The sequence below is a fragment of the Corapipo altera genome, unplaced genomic scaffold (assembly GCF_003945725.1).
Source record: "Corapipo altera isolate COAL_440 unplaced genomic scaffold, ASM394572v1 343, whole genome shotgun sequence".
Taxonomy (NCBI): Eukaryota; Metazoa; Chordata; class Aves; order Passeriformes; family Pipridae; genus Corapipo; species Corapipo altera.
Genome location: NW_020884913.1, coordinates 6,092,750 through 6,109,108, shown reverse-complemented (window position 1 = coordinate 6,109,108; position 16,359 = coordinate 6,092,750). Strand labels below are relative to the sequence as shown.

Sequence of the window (16,359 nt, the reverse complement as noted above, 5' to 3'; positions counted from 1 at the left end):
TAAGCAGCATGATGTTTAGACTGCTGTCCACAATCACCAACCAGCTGCTTGCACTCCCACATCTCCACATACACCTCAGAGACACAAGATTTGTGTTACTCCCACTTTATATATGGACAAACTACGAAACAGCTGGCTACATGCTCCAGCTGGTATCACACAGCAACTGGAATCTGTGACAGAAACCAAGAGCATTTGAACTTCTCCATCTTCCCCAAGTCCCAGGCTTAAGTTCAGGAACAGCACCCTGAGCCTACTCAACGCTCTGGAAACTAAGGGGAGATACCAGGCTTACACAAGCCGGGTATTGAGCACAGCACTCCAGACTTGCAGTGACGGGCACATATAAAACACTTAAAAATCCTAGAATTTAACAACTGCACGATCAGCTGAGCTGAAACAGCTTCCCTTTAGCAGGGAAGTTTAAAAATGTACACACTGACGAGGGATTTCGGTCTCTAGTGTCTCAATTGTTGCTGAAGAGCATTTGAAAATTAATTGCATTTTATGATTGGCTAAACTCCCCGGAGAAACATTTATTATAATGTAAATGAGAGATAATTACATAAGTAAATGGTTCACCTGAAAAGTGTTTAACACCTAACTTGCTTCATCAGAAAGTCATTCTTTAATGCTGTCTATTAAATAAATGATGTCTCATTCTTAATTTCAAAGCAAGTCCTGCAAACAGGTACCAGAGGTCCATACGAGACATTAACTGTGCATGATCACCTCTGCAACAGACTGGAGGAAAAGGAGAGTTGTCACATTAACTCGCTCATTTCAAGCCTTTCAATCACTGCTCTGGGTTTTTCTTTTTTTCCAAGCCACTACAACGTTTTAAATCACCCTCCTCCACAATAGCCTGAATGGTAAATTGCCTTATAGCCCTTTATTTTCTTGATCCATGAAGTGAGTTTTGGCTCCTCTGGGAGAACACGGACCACTCAACCAGCCACTTTGTATTAAAATATATGAAAGGCATCTAAACCACATGTGTTTTGGGAAGACAGAAAGGATACACAGCTCTCACTGCCGCAATGTGGTGTCTCACAAAGCAGAAATCCATTAATATTTCAGTAGCCTCCTTGCAAAGGCTCTAAACAAAAACGTAGAGAACACTGTCATGACAGATCCTTCTGGTGTCAATGGTCTCTATAATTTTTTTTTTTTCCCCCAGAACAGCTGAGAAAAGGAATTTTTGAACGACCCTTGAAGCTGAAAACATGTTGATAACTGGTACACATTTCACAGCGTGTCAGCCAAACGCTGTGTCTGTACAGGAAGAGGAAATCCAGCAATGATAACTTACATTTCTCAACTCCTCTCAGGAAACTCTACCGCCCCTACATGAGGGGCAGAAGAATTATTACCCCTGTTTTATACAGGAGTTACTTCTATATTTAATTTTTTTTAACAATATGTGTAACATTTTCAAACTAATATAATTTTTTTAAAAAAGTGGAAAGCACATAGCACTGTCTTCCTCTGACACTACGTGAACATCAACAGCAACACCCACATTCCTGGAGGAAATGTTACCATTTATGAGCCTTAGTAAACAAAGATGAATGCAATTCTAAACAAATAGGACAAGACTGGTTAGAACAATGCAGATCAAAGTCCCCAGGCTGAACTGAACTTGCTGCTGAACAGGACGGATGCTATTGGATATCAAAGGTTTTTTTACTAGGAAGACAAGAGGAGAGGTTCTTGGGGTAGTTTTGGGAACTTCCAGAGACCAACAGGAACAGCAAAGTATTAGAAAAACCCCAGTGCTACTCTGCTGAAATTCCCACTTCCTCTGGAGTGGATATGAGATGGGGCAGTGATTACTCTGCAAGAGAAAAAAAAAAAAACCTAGAAAGAAGGAGGGGGAAAAAACCTCCAAAAAACAAGAAACACAAACAAACAACAAAAAGAGCAAAACCAAGAAGAAACTCTAACCCAGAAGTTTCATTTCTACACGCCACAATTGCAGCCGTGTCCTGGCCATCTCTTGTTTCTCTGCAGATTTACTGGTTCACACTGGTGCACTCAAGCAGCTCAGTAGGACAGGATACCTGCATCCATCCCACTTCCAGGGCTGCAACTTCCTGCCAACCCTGACATAAGTCACACGTGCAGGGGAGTGAGCTCAACTCAGGAAAATGTGCTGGTAATGCACAAAGACAGCTGAGCTCCAAATTCCTCACAAAAGCCTTACCCTAAGCTCCCAGAAATCACTGGAAGATGCACACTGATGCCAAGAGAGAGTCCCTGCTTTGTAACAGAGGGATCAGGAAGACAGGGGGAGAGAAACAATTCGGAGGAGCAAGGAAATGAAAGGATTAAAACCAACTCTTCCAAACTCCTGTTGCTTCCGTAATGCAAAGCCAGGCTCTCCTTTGCTTCCAACACCCTGCCTGAAATCTTTATGGAGGTCCCAAGACAAGCCCCTCTCCTTTGCAGCTCTTCTTGTTCCTCCTGGTTAACCCCCTTTCTGCCAAAATTCCTCCCAGGAAGAGAGGAGGGACCCAAGTGAGCGTAGAGGCTCATAAACAGGATCTGAACCTTCTGCATCAACACAACACCAGAGACAAAACCATGAGATAATTGTTTGGCTAATCCAGACTAGGACACTGTCAGCAAATGTAGGGCAGTAGTGAGATCTAACACCACCGACATGGAGATTTCACATACGTGTGGGTGTGTGTTTACACCCGTGGAACTGCTGCAGCATCTCAGTAAAGGGCCCTGCTGAGTGCCTGGTACCAGCACTGGTATCAGTCCAGTGTCAAATACACACAGCTTTTACACCAGTAGCATTTATATTAATCACTAGTTCAGGCTTGTATAAAGATTCTTAGCACTTGGCACTGTCCAAAAGGGCCCACAGAGGCAAATTTAACCAAGAATTCTACAAATAAACTATTTGGTTGTGTGTTTTGTCATGGGTTTTGGTTTGTTTGGTTTTTTTCTTTCCTTCAAACCAAGGCTTAATTCCTGATAAAATTCAAGGCATCAGGAAGAAAATGCTCTTCTGCCATTTCCATTTATTTTAGTCCTGTCTGCCTTCTCTCAGTAAAGTATCATGCTGGCAAAGATGTCACTTCATCGGCACAAAAGTACATGGGAATGCTGGCATTTTTATATCAGTGATGTCCTGCTGCTTCAGATAGGACTGCATGAGGCCGTGGACCTCTTCATAAAGTTTCAGGTGGTCTCAGTTCACATCCTTCCTGAAAAATGCAGTCTGACTGACAGAGGTCACTGCTCTCATCTGCTCATCAGCTTTCCTTCTCTGGAAGCTCCTATTGGCACTGATCTGTTCAGACACCAGGATGGAGAAAGATTTCCTAATTCAGTTCAGGAGGAAAAAAAAAAATATATATCTATATGTAAAAACCTACCAGCTTCACTGAAAAATTTAAATTAGTGGTTTGAGCTAACACAGATAAAATTATCTGAAGCAAACTGGGGTGCACTTACCCAACAGACTGTCTGCACAGGAGACAGCATGGCAAAACCCAGGAGAAAATATCTAACTATAGATATTGATATTTCTAATCCAATAATGCCTGTCTATTGGAAATATTTTCAAAACTGCCATTTTCTTCTCAAGCTCAAAGAGCCACCCCAGCACAAGAGGAAAAGAGCTGCCCATATTAAATCAGCTTTCTAAATTCATTTCACCCTCATAAAATTTTATTGCAAAAGATGATATCAGACACACTTTAAGTAAGAAACCCATGACTCAATTATTTTCTTTTACTGAACTGTGGTATTCCAATTGAAATGAGTCAGTAGTGCATGACAGAACCTACTTATTCCAACAGGATACTCAATAAAAATCCTACTAATGCACCTTTCGTTTAACATATTACTGACGGAGAAAACCCATGATATGCAGCTCTGACATTGCCTGGAAGTTTTTGCTCTTGGGGTAAAGGAGTATTTCAGAATAAGAGGGGAAAAAAATGGGGATTTAAAGAACAGCATCAGCCCAAAATAATTTGGAAAGTCTGATACCAGCACTCCCACAATGCCTTATAAAATGCTGGCATTTCAGTGCAAAGCTTCCTGAATGGGAACATAAACTTTAACTCAAGATTTCTTGGAAATTGAGAGGAAAGAGTGAAACGAACAATTTAACTTCACAGAAATTGCAATTCCTTGTTCCCAGGGGTGGCACAAGTCGACCATATCCCCCAAGCAGCAGCTGCAGACCACCAGCAGCCTGAACCTCTGCGAGATGTTTAGTGTCCTTCTAGTAAGAGCAGATGTTAAGACAAGTCTCTTTCAATAAATAATATTTTTTACTGACTGGCAGATGTAATCTAATATTGAAACAGAGCCTCACACCAACCACTGCTGAACATCAAACAACAACAAACACTTTTAGCAGCAATCTTGAAAGTTTTAATCATAATTTCAGGAAAAATTCTGAGCATGTTTTACCACTAATCTTTATCACAGAATGGCTTAGGGTGGAAGGGACCTTAAATATCATCTAATTCCAACCCCTCTGCATGGGCAGGGATGCCACCCACTAGATCAGGTTTATCAGCTACTGTAGTTCACCAATATTGGCTATTTCCCCTTTTTCCATATTTAATGGCATTTAGAAAAATAACCCCACAGACCTGACCAAGCCCTCACACTTCACACTAACCCATGCATCACTTCACACAAAATGCAAACATCCCTCACTCAGGACATCTCCACGACCATCAGTCCATCTGCCTTTCCATACCCTCAACAGCCAGATGCAGTTCTGAAAACCTTGGAAAGATTAGAAAGCATTTAAATCTCAAAGAAAAATATATGGATCACTTTATAAAAACAAAAGGCTGACCGTGAATGTGGGGAAGGAGAAAAGGATGAGGGAAAAGTTTCAGTAAGCTCACATCTGTCAAGAAGATAGACTTCACATGCCTCAGTGTTTTCTTTATCACCTAAATAAATTGAACCATCAACTGGAAAAAGGTCACACAGCAGACAGCACTGTGTGATTTTAAAGCTGTTAAGATTTCCCCTTCTCCATTAGAGCTTGACAATAATGTCAGTCTAAGGGCAAATCAAGAAAGTGAGAGTTGAAAAGACTTATTACAGATGCATGGAGTTGGGCTTGTTTGGTTGTGGAGGTTTTTTGTTTTAAGACTTCATATAACTCATTGTGTACCTTAGTGGTCAAAATGACAACTGCTCACATCCATAGCCCGAGGCTCCACCACTTTTTGTTATAGAAATAGGAAGGCAGCACTCAAGTTTTCCTTTTCCTGGGCATCTGAATGATTTAGCAAGTAGAGTTGAGCTGGATGCTTCCAAATAAATGGAAAAGGAGAGTATATATTGCAGAAGGTAAAAAACAAACTGCTAGATTACAGAAAAGTAGGGATAACACAACAAAATGCACAACATTTTCATATTCAACAGTAACCTGATCCCCACTGTAACTCCAGTTCTGGATTTTAAAGGAGATGACGAGGTGGACAAGAACACAACTAATTCATTTCAGCCACGATGAATGAATTCTGTACCACCAAAACATCATAGATAGGGACATTAACTGAGTGACTGCAGAAGTTCATGTTAAAAATAACACATTTTGGCAACTATCACAAACTATCAGGACATTTTTCAAGAAAAACGTCAGGCAAACAGTTGTGCCTTGTCTACACTGAAAAACTAAGGGAAAACAGAGAGACACTACAGCGTGGTGCCAGCTTTGCACCAGTCTCAGGCAAAACACTGTTTGGTTTCCACAGCCATAGCAAAAATGGCTTTGTTTTGAAAGAAATGCTGCGGCTAAGTAGCTCACCAACGCTCTGCCCTGATGAGGAAAGAAAATCAAAGCTTTCAGCTGGGAGTTAACTCAATAAACCGAACATTTATCACATCTGTGAGCAGCCAAGGCGTGAGCTCCACGAGTTACAACTGCATTCCCGTCTGTGGGTGTTGGGGAAGAGAGGCTTGCTCAGACTTCCCTGGAGCTGTGCATCCCTTCAGCTTGGAATCCATCGAGTGGTGTCACTCAAACCCGACAAAAAACCCAATTTGAGTCATTTCTTGACGGCGTTGCTCTCTTCAGAAAGCACTTGTTGCGTTAGCAGACCATGAAATGTATATAACCCAGCCGTACCAATAAAATCCTTTTCAAACACAAGTGTTTGTTTACACAGAGCTTTCACCTTCTTAATTAAAACAATCCAAGCCTGGGTGTAAGCTTAATGGCACTACATTTCAGAGGCATTTCCTTAAAAGCCACTCAGCAAGACTTAGAATTCTACATTAAGCCTTGAGCCTACATTTACATTTCTTTGCGTTTGTTCTCCTTTTTCCAAAATTAGTTGGCCATGAATATGTATTACTTGACATGACCTCAAAATTAACTCAACATTTAGGCAGTTCATGCAATATTTTAAACACACAGCCCATCTTTCCAGGTTTAAATGGCACACTTGCAACTTGACACCGCTAGTTTATGTAAACTCTGCCTAAAGCACACCTCCCTGTTTTCAAACATGGATCACCCCCACTGAGACAGCCCTCATCCCTCTCTGGGCTGGTTTCTGCTCCACAAACTATTTAGTTGCCATTAATCCTTCCCTACAGCACCTGTGTAAGTGCTGAGTCTATGAGAACAGGATCATATGGAAATGATTATTTTTCAGTAGGTTGAGCCTGCCTAACTTTTTCAGGGAAAACACTGGCGCTCACTGCATCCTGACAGCTGCACGCTGCTGAAGGTTTAGACCTGCTTTAATTGTTAGCACAACATATGTGCAATTAAATACCTTAATGCTAATTACTTCACAAAAACATCCATCCACAGACTTATCTATTCATCTTATATCCAGATAAATCTTCTCTCCTATTTTGACTAGATGGGATAGACAATGCTTTTTATCCCAGCATTAGTGTCTGTAGGCTCAGACACATGGAAATGTCTCTCCAGAAAGGTGAAGCTCAATTGGGGTTAACACACATAAGGTTTGCTACAATGAACTAAAAATCTGAATAACACCCTGATGTTCTGTGCTGTAAAAATTAAAGTTCCAGCTTCCAGTGAAGTTTTTTTCTCACACTGTACTTCTCTCACCATCAATCAAGCACTAACAAACCCTACCCAGGGCTAGCAACTGCAGAAACACCAGTGAAGGCTGGGAACAGGGCTGGGCTGTTTTAAAACTTGTGTTACTCACTCTGCTAGTTCCCTAAAACAAAACATCCCACATGCAAGAATTCATAATGGCTAATTCAAAAAAACATTATTTCCATACAAGCCATTCCTTAGCTCAGGGTTTCAGTTACAGATTGTTATGAGTATTTTTAGGCAGCTAAGCCTCAGCATCTTGTCTCACAAGAAGGGCTTTGGAAGTAGAACACAGTAGAACACAGCCTTCCTTCTCCTGGCCATGCCAAGACCCTCATGATTTAACAGGCAGCTCGTAGATCAACTGCAGTCCCATGCTCACAACAGTTTTAAGACAGAACATGAGCTGTTTGAAGGGCTGTACTCACACAGGACCAAAACCAGACAACCAAAACTCCACAAGACACGACAGCTCTCCGGTGCTCTCACCTCACCCAGGCTACATTTGAAAATGAAATGGCATCTGCCTCTTCTCAGGTTAAACACCAACCAGATTCAGCAGCCCCTTTGCACAGGCTTTCCTTTGTGAACAGGCATTTTCTGTTATGAGTTTGAAACAAAACACAGTGATTATCTAACAAGCATGAACCTGCATCCATAACACATGTGCCAGCACAAAGATAAAAGCCATCTCTTACTGGTTGATTTTGTAGAATCAATGTCACCCATTCAATCGATTTTCTTTTCCGTTCAGCACTCAAATCAGACTTCATCTGTGTCTGCTGCAGCCCAGTGGACTCTTTAGACACTCCACAAGGCAGGAACACCTCCAAATAAAGTCCTACACACTCTGGTGTCCAAAGAAGCATCACTGCACACTGACATCGAGATGCACCCCAGCTCTCCTCCAAGGGGAGAGCAGCCAAACCCCAGGCTGTACCACAGCTTCTCATTTCCCACTTTGACTAATCAATAAATGAATAAATCTAGTGGCACTTTCATGTTATTTTAACTGTGCAAACAATATTTTTTTTGTTGCTGTAAAGCTGCACAGTTGTCCTGAGGCATCTGCTGTTTGTATTTCTGCTGTGACAGTCAAGTGCCATCAATGAAAACTCACAGTCTATTGAAAATTTTAGAGGAGAAAAAAAAAATCACTTCTGATCATATTTAGACTTAGAGCTTCTTTTTGTACTGTGGTGACATGCTGAAGACAAAGGATAACAAGTAAAACAATACCGTCTTTAATTCAGATTTTTGCAGATATTCACAGAATCACAGAATGACCCGGGTTGGAAGGGACCTTAAAGATCATCTAGTTCCAACTCCCAAGTTCATCAGGTACAGTTTCAAAAAGCTATTTTCCCTTCCTCATGGGCATGGCTGCATATTCATCAAAAGCAATTTGAGGCCTACAATGATAAAAAGCAATTCAACATTAATTTCTTAGCTGCACTTAGTGCCATCAGCCTTACTAAGCCAGTGTGCTCTGCTGAAACGTATTTGCAATTTCTGACCAACAGACAGATAGGGATGGTCTAAGATTTTTCTTGTCTGACCCCATATTTGGTGCAAGTTTCTGACAACCCCATTCAAATAACTGTCTTTGACTTTTATTAATAAGATATAAGAATCAGGCCAATATTGAGCATTTCAGTGAGATGGCTCTTTTATTACCATCACTGCACTTTAGTGGTTAAAATATTTCTTTCAATTAACCCCTAGAACTTTTCTTGTTGTAACAATCACCTTCTAAACCTGAATGAACACTACAGCAGGGTGAGGGTCTGAGTCAGAAGGCAGCCTGCACCAAAGCTGAGGAAAGAAGAAATTGTTGGTATTCATCTCAAGGGAACATTCATTCCAGCTGATATTCAAATGTCAAACTGGCATTAACTGCATCAAGAACTGATCAAAATACACAAGACAAGAGATTGCTGAGAAAATCATCACAAGCATCTAAATTGGTTGTCATCACTAGGAGGAGTCTGAGAAGGTACAAGCCTTCAGCATCTCCCTTTGTACCCTCCTGCTGAGGCTTCGTATTTTTGATTGCCCTGATATAAAAGACAAACTATCTCTCAATAAATTAGAGAAAAAAGGTAGCTTGGAAATTGCACTTGCTCCACAGCCTGTGGCACGTGACCACTCATTAATTTAGGATACAGGAGGAATTGCTGGCTGGCTCTGTGCACACACAGCTTTCAGCAACAACTTTGCACCTGATTTGCAAGTGATGTGCTGAACCTTACAGGAAGTTTATAGAGTATATGAATTCTTTATAAGATAGAAACCACTGTGATTTACTCCCTCTTATAAATCGTGATTTCACCAAAATCTAATTTAAGGACTTTTTAAAGAGGAAGCTGACACAATATTAAAAATCAATTATGATTAAAAAAATTCGTAGCTAAACTGTTGTAGGTGATTCTGCTAGGAAAAGGGATGGACCAGGTAACTTCTCACCACCTCTTTCAGCCCATTTCTGGTGCTTTCAAGAAGATTTATGAAGTTTTAATGGAAGGAACAAAACACCACCTCAGCATCCTGTGAAAGTGAAGGCAGCTCTTTGTGTCCTGACAAGCAGGTTTCTCAGGAGCCTGGATGCAGCAGCAACTGAAGACATTGTTGCCTCTTTGTTTTGCTCCTCTCTCGGAAATTACAGCTCCTTTGACCGGGAATCACAGAAGGGGGAATCACAGAAGGGAACGTGCTGCCCCGGCTCACAGCCTGGTGCATTAACACAGTCCCCCAGTGACAGCTCATGCTAATGTGCCACACAGTAAGTGTGATTAACTGATGTCCTGACACATTCCCTCCTGCCACGCTGTCACAGGGGCAGGAACATCACAGCCAGGCAGGGATGCTGGAATGCACTGCAGGAAGATTGTCCAGAGGACATTGGTCAGATCCTTCATAACGAGGAGGCTGCACGTTTCAGCTCCTCCTAGAAGTTATTAAAACCTTATTCCGGTGGAAAGAATAGGTCTAAAGACAACAAAATACCGAATTCCAACAGAATTTTCCTTAAAATAAAGCCATGTGATATAAAAAAATATTACCAATACATAAAGCTAAAAAATGAGAAAAACTGGTGTAATGGGAAACTCTAAGCTCCAAGGTTTTTAGAATCATACAATACCCTAAGATGGAAGGGACCCACAAGGATCATAGAGTCTTAGGTTCTCTACGACAATTATTAATTTGAATTTTGTCTCCCATGCCACAAAACCCCCCCATCCTATATACTAATGTCAGCAATGTATAAGCATCAACATCATAATTTTTATTGAATTGAAAATTAAAGGCCCATTTTCCACATTGGAAAAACTTTGCATGACAGAATCCCTCCTCTCTTTCACAGAGTTTTGGATTTTCCAAACACCAAGCCTTGCCAGACCAAAACTAATTCTGAAAACGTCACAGCAGCACGTAAAGCTTTTCATTCTGCAAAATATTGATATGTCACCTATAAAGCACTTATCTGTAAGTGAATTCCCTGTCAGACTGATATCCAAAAGTATTCACTTATGAAGTGGAAACGCAGCAAGTAAACCACAGCTCCAGCTCCACTTCCACACGAGGGAGAAGCACCTTTCTGCCCCAACAAGTGCATTTATCAGCAGAACAGCCCAGTCCCTGCACAGACTGGGCCCAAATGCCCCTCATCAGCCCCTCTCTCGAGCTGGAGCCTTTCAACACTCGGCCTTTGAAGAACCATAAAGTCTAAAATGTTATTTTCAGCACATGTATTCGGTGGTGAGCACAGATTTTGAAGGCAGCTCTTCCTGTTCACACTCCAGCACTTTATATTTCCAGTTTCCTGTGCAACTATTCACACTTCCTAATAACAGCTGGACTTGGATTCAGTGAAGTTCACACAGACTTAAAAAATAGCAATGATAACCAGCTTATACTTCCCTGATAAGCTGACTTTGCAGGTAATGATGTAGTAGACACTGGTAAGTCCCAGGTTTAGAAGTATTGACTCATTCTGTGCTTTCCTAAAGATATTACCTAATATTACATATAATACAATAATAATATATTTTATATATTCTGTGTTTTCTCCTAAGGGCATTAACAAATCTGAAACCTAAAAGCAGACAGGTTTCTTTTTGTTGTTTTCTGTGTTGTTTGGGTCTTTTTTCTTTGTTTTGTTTCATGTTTGTTTTTATTTTCTGTTTGTTTTTTTTATTTAAACAAACGGGCTAGTTTCTATTTTTGCATAAGTCCATATCAGCCTATTGATCTAAGGGCTATCACCAGCAAAACTGAAGCAGAATTAGAGCAACAGTTTGTTATTTTAAGAGTTCTAGCGGTTTGAAAAGAGCACAAAAGGTTTCTAAAAACAATTCTAAAAGCCTCAACCCATCCACGAGGTTGTGAGGACCACCCAATTCAAGCACATCAGATGCATAATCTAACAGACTGTGCAGACAAATGCTACAGGCCCTGGAAGAGCGAGCAGTAGCTCTGAGAACTTGTTAGCTACACATCTGGTTTTTGGTTTTCTTTCACAGACACTCAGTCTGCACACTTGAGATCAGACACCCTGCGTTTGCCCTGCCAGTGGTAAGACACTGAGCACTGCTAAGAAGATAAGGATTACTCTGTGCTGCTCCAAATGCTCCAAGGTGTGTTTTCGTGTGCCCTTGGTTCAGAGTAAGAATTTAAACGTAAGGTTTTGAGATAAATAAGACTTTGCATGCAAGCTTTTCACTGGAATCCAAGCACACCTATGATCTTGCTGTTTTTATTTCTTCTTCACCTGTATTTCCATCGCTGCCCTAATCTGAGTTTCCATTTCAGGCTGAGAAAGCACCGGCCAAGGCACGACGCAGACACAAGAGTGTCTTTGATTTCAGCTACAACCAAAGTATTGCAGCAACCCCATTTTCATCCCCATTTATAACGTCCCTCACTCGAGTGCTCTGGTCCTTGCACCTCTAAATGGCACTGAAATAGCTGCAAGACAAAGCCTGGGTGAGCACAAGCCAGCAGTCACTGCATGACAGCCCGACCAGCCATGTGGATGCAGCTCCAGCACGACTTACAGGATACTAATCCTTCAGGAATTTCCCACAATTCCTCCCCTCGTGCAAAAGGGAAGACAAGTTTTTTGCCTTTTATGCTGCAAAGGCATAATCACAGAGCTTATCTTGCTGCAGTGCAAAGGAGGGCAGGATGTGCTCCCAGGCATCTCGTCCAGAACCCAAGTGAGGGTACAGTTGGTGGGGATGTGGAATCCTGAAGTTCACTTCTAGGATGGCTGCTCATATTTAAGACACTCAAGAGAACTGTCTTGAGTAGGAATGACCCGGGTTATGCCCAATAAATCTGTGTCTCAAAGTTTATCACCTAAATCAGGATATTTTCAGCCCCGCTTCTGAGTGTGTGTGCTCTGAACATACTCGACTGAAGGGACTCTTTGTTTTTTTTATTAAATGGGTTAATTTATCTCCACCCGAACGTTTGCTTTCCTGCAGAGTTATTAAACTGTCTGACTTTCAGGTGAATGCACAGTGAACAAAGGACTGCTCCACTTTCACTTATCTAAATTCTGCCAGATCAATAAACACCCAAGCAGTGGAAACAATCTTTACAATTCACAATTAAGGCATCCAGTCTGACTGAAACCAACAAGGCAGCAGCGTAGAATGGACAGACCTTACCAAAACAAAACTACACCAGAGCACCCCATATCCACAACTCCAGTGACTGATCACTTGCTTTCAGTTTCTTTGAACTCAGCCTCTCACCCACATTTGTAGACACACATTAAAGACAGAGATACCTGCAGCAATAACGTGCCAGTCAGAGCTGAGAAACGGTGCAGAGCCAACCCTCAGCTGAGGTTTGACAGAGCCTACCCAAGCCAGATTCACTTCTCACCGCCATCCAAGCCCTGCAGAGCACATCAAAGCCTCCAGGTACCCCAGGAACGAGCCTGTCCCACTCTGTGGCTCCCAGGAAGAGGCTGGCCTCATCCTGCCACAAGAGCTGCAGGATCACAAGCAGCAGCCCCACGAACAGACGCCTAATCCAGCAACCCAGAGAGAACACAACAGCAGCCATGGGGTGTTTCATTACTCACTCGGGTTCTCCACACGGAATACCAGATCCCCAGATGAGAAACACGCCATCCATAATTAAACAGCAAAGTTTGGCATATACCAGGGACTTGTCTCCAGGAGTATCCAACTGCACGCTACAACTGCCACCAAAGGACACAAATCATGGAAGTTCAGGCTCTTCTTCCGCTAACAAACAGTGCCAATGGTGTGAGAGAGCATCACCAGCTCTGGTTTTTCCCCACATTTCCCTTTGCTGCACATCCAAACAAATACTAAGGCTCCCTGACAGAAGAACTGCAGTCCAAAGTAACTAAAATCTCATGCAAGTAACACCAAGAGTTTAGAAATCGACACTAATAGAGAAACTGGAACATTTCCTCACGTATATAACCGAAAACTTTCCAAGAGATCCCCAGCACCAGATTGCCTGTCCCCAGGGAACAGCAAAGTATGCAGATAATTAAGCTTACTCTAGTTTACAACTTGTAACCTTCATGTCATTTTATGGAAACAAACTGTATTTAAGGAAAAGAAAAAAAAAGGGAGAAAATATTTACATTTTGACAACATACAACTTGTTCACATGAACGACCACCAAATAAGTTCCCATATGCTATCAGAGGGAGGTTTACAGTATGATGTGACCCAGTGCAGAAATCCAAGACTTCCAAAGGATGGCTCGCATCCCGCTGTCAGCACTCGGCAGCCCCAAACCCATCCTTCACTTATGGTTATTCAGCTCCTCTGCAACTGTTTTCACTGAAGTATTTTTAGCATCCATCTGAAAAACACAAGTTTTGGCCCCTGGAAATAAGCTGATTCCACCACCAGCTTTGCTGCACGCTGTCCCATTTCCATCCTCTGTCCCAGTCTCCTCCCATTTCTGGAACTCTTTCTTCCTCTGTTTTTCCTAATCCTCGATATCCTTGTTTCCATGGTCATGCTTAGCCAGGTTATCACCTTCATCTTCCTCCACCCAGTGTGCTTACACTCCCTAACTCATCTCCCTGTGTTCCCTCTCACTTTTGATCGATTCTTTCTCCATCACTGGCGTCACTCCACCTCTACAGCCAGCTCCTGTTCCCTCTTTTACCTCTACAGCAACATTCCCAGCAGACTCCTCCATGCCCATTTCTCCTATAAAGTTGTCAAACTTGCAGATCCCACCAGAAATAACATAACCTACAAGGCTGTGACTCGCCATCTCCCTAAGATCACAACAGGATCTTCACAATGGAGAAAAAATCCAGGAGCCCTCATTCTGCCATAGACCTGGTATTCCAAATGGCCTGAAGGAAAGGGATGGCAAACAGCCTGTGATCCCAGCACAAAGGTTGCACAGAGTAGTGTTTGCAAATTTCTTGAAGCTCTTTTTATTCCATACATCCCAGTGTGGACGCAGGGAAGAAGTCCATCACCAACTTTATGAAAATGGGAATTAAAAGTTAACAAAACACGTCTCAGTTTGGGTGGGGGCATCGACACAAGCCAGAGATACGGGTATTTGCAGGACAATTTTCAGACAACACCCTAAAATGATAAGGGCAAACAGCTCAACACACATATTTTGTTCACGAGGAACAGTCCCAAACTTTTCTTCTTTTAAGGGCAGGGAACATCTGACCTATTTCCATCCACACACGTCCATCGCCAGCCCATGTCACAAAGAAAACGCTCGCTCCCAATCTACCCCGTTATCCTTATTGCACAAGGAGAAGGGAATATCATCACCACAACTCCCAACCCAAACGACTTATCACACACTGGCCAACTCCACACGGCTCTGAGGGGTCGTACACCCTCGGGACAACACAATGAAATGGTATTCTTTGGTTAGGGAAGACACATTCCAGCAATATGCCTTCACTGAGGGAATATCCCCCGGGATAGAGGTGACACACACACACAGCGGGATCACGCCCGAGCGGTGCAAGGAGAGGTGGGAGCGGGGCAAACACTCCTCGTGATTTCGGTGTGACACTTCCAGTGGGGATATTCTCCACGTGTGCAATTCCCAAAGACACCTGCCTTGAGAGGACCCGCTCCAGCCCTCCCTCACCGACCAGGGACCTCCCATCACCTCACACCTCCCTCCACAGGTGCCCGGGAGCCCCCGGGAGCCCTCAGGGGGTGGAGGATGGAGGTGACAGCCCTGGTGGCAGCTCACCAGGACCGCAACCGCCCAAACCACAGCACCATGTGAGATGGCACGGGGGGGAAGGGACCCCCACCCTGGGAGGGGGTGACACCCGAGGGTCTGGGGGTGACAACTGAAGGTCCCATCACACCCCAGGGGAGGGACTCCCACTCCAGACGGGGGTGTCACCCAAGGCCTGGGGTTGACAGCTGAGGCTCCAGGGGTCCTCTCACACCAGGAAGAGGGACTCCCATCCTCGGACACAGGTGACAGCTGAGGGTCTCACACCCCAGGGGAGGGACACCCACCCTCGGACAGAGGTGACAGCGGAGGGTCCGGGGGTGACAGCAGTGGGTGCGGGGGGTCCTCTCGCACCGGGAGGAGGGATCTGCACCCCCGCACAGCGGTGTCACCCAAGGCTCCGGGGGTCCCATCACCCCCGGGCGGGGGTGACAGCCGAGGGTCCGGCGATCCCCTCACAGCCCAGGGGACGGGCCTCCACCCCCGCACAGGGGTGTCAGCCGGGGGTCCCCTCGCCCCCCAGGGGAGGCGCGGCCGCCCCGGTGCATCACGGGGGAGGTGTGTGAGGACGGCGGCGGGGGGGGGGGGGGCTGTCGCTCATCCCCCGCCCCTCCCTCTCTCCCTCCCCCATCCTCCCCCCCTCACGTCCCCCTCCCCTCCCCCGGCCCGCGCCGGCCGTGGCCGGTTCCAGCCGGTGCCCCGCGCGCCCCCCCCCCCGCGCGCCCCCGCGCGCGCCGCACGCTGACGTCAGGCGCGTGTTGGCGCGCGGGCGGCGGCGGGGCAGCTCCCGGCTCTACGTACGTGTAGTGCTGCGGCTTCTCGGGCTGCGCCTGCAGCGCGCTGGCGGCGCTCGCCGGCCCGGCCGCGGCGGGGCCACCCGCCACGGGGCCCTTGGACATTGCCTCCCCCGCCCCTCTCGCCGCCTTCCGCCGCCGCCGCCGCCGAGGAGACCTTTATTATTCACTCTGCGCGGTCCGCACGGAGGGCGCCGCGCGCAGGCGCCGCCGCCGCCATTGCCGCCCCGGCCGGGGCGCGCGGGGCGGGGT

At 44.6% G+C, this 16,359-nt stretch overlaps 1 protein-coding gene across 8 annotated transcripts in view; it reads right to left on the bottom strand.

Moving 5' to 3' along the window:
- Positions 1–16,359, bottom strand: part of UNK (unk zinc finger) — a 46,572-nt gene that overhangs the window by 28,920 nt on the left and 1,293 nt on the right. For 3 of the 8 annotated variants that reach the window (XM_027654274.1, XM_027654278.1, XM_027654277.1), the window contains exon 1: positions 16,115–16,282. The exons of 1 other annotated variant lie outside the window; for it this stretch is intronic. In XM_027654274.1, coding sequence (XP_027510075.1) covers positions 16,115–16,212 — 98 coding nt within the window. In that variant the 5' untranslated portion in view covers positions 16,213–16,282. Of the gene's footprint in view, positions 1–9,616; positions 9,824–16,114; positions 16,283–16,359 lie in introns of those variants that run through there. 4 more of the 8 variants (XM_027654272.1, XM_027654273.1, XM_027654279.1 and 1 more) reach the window with 2 other exon arrangements.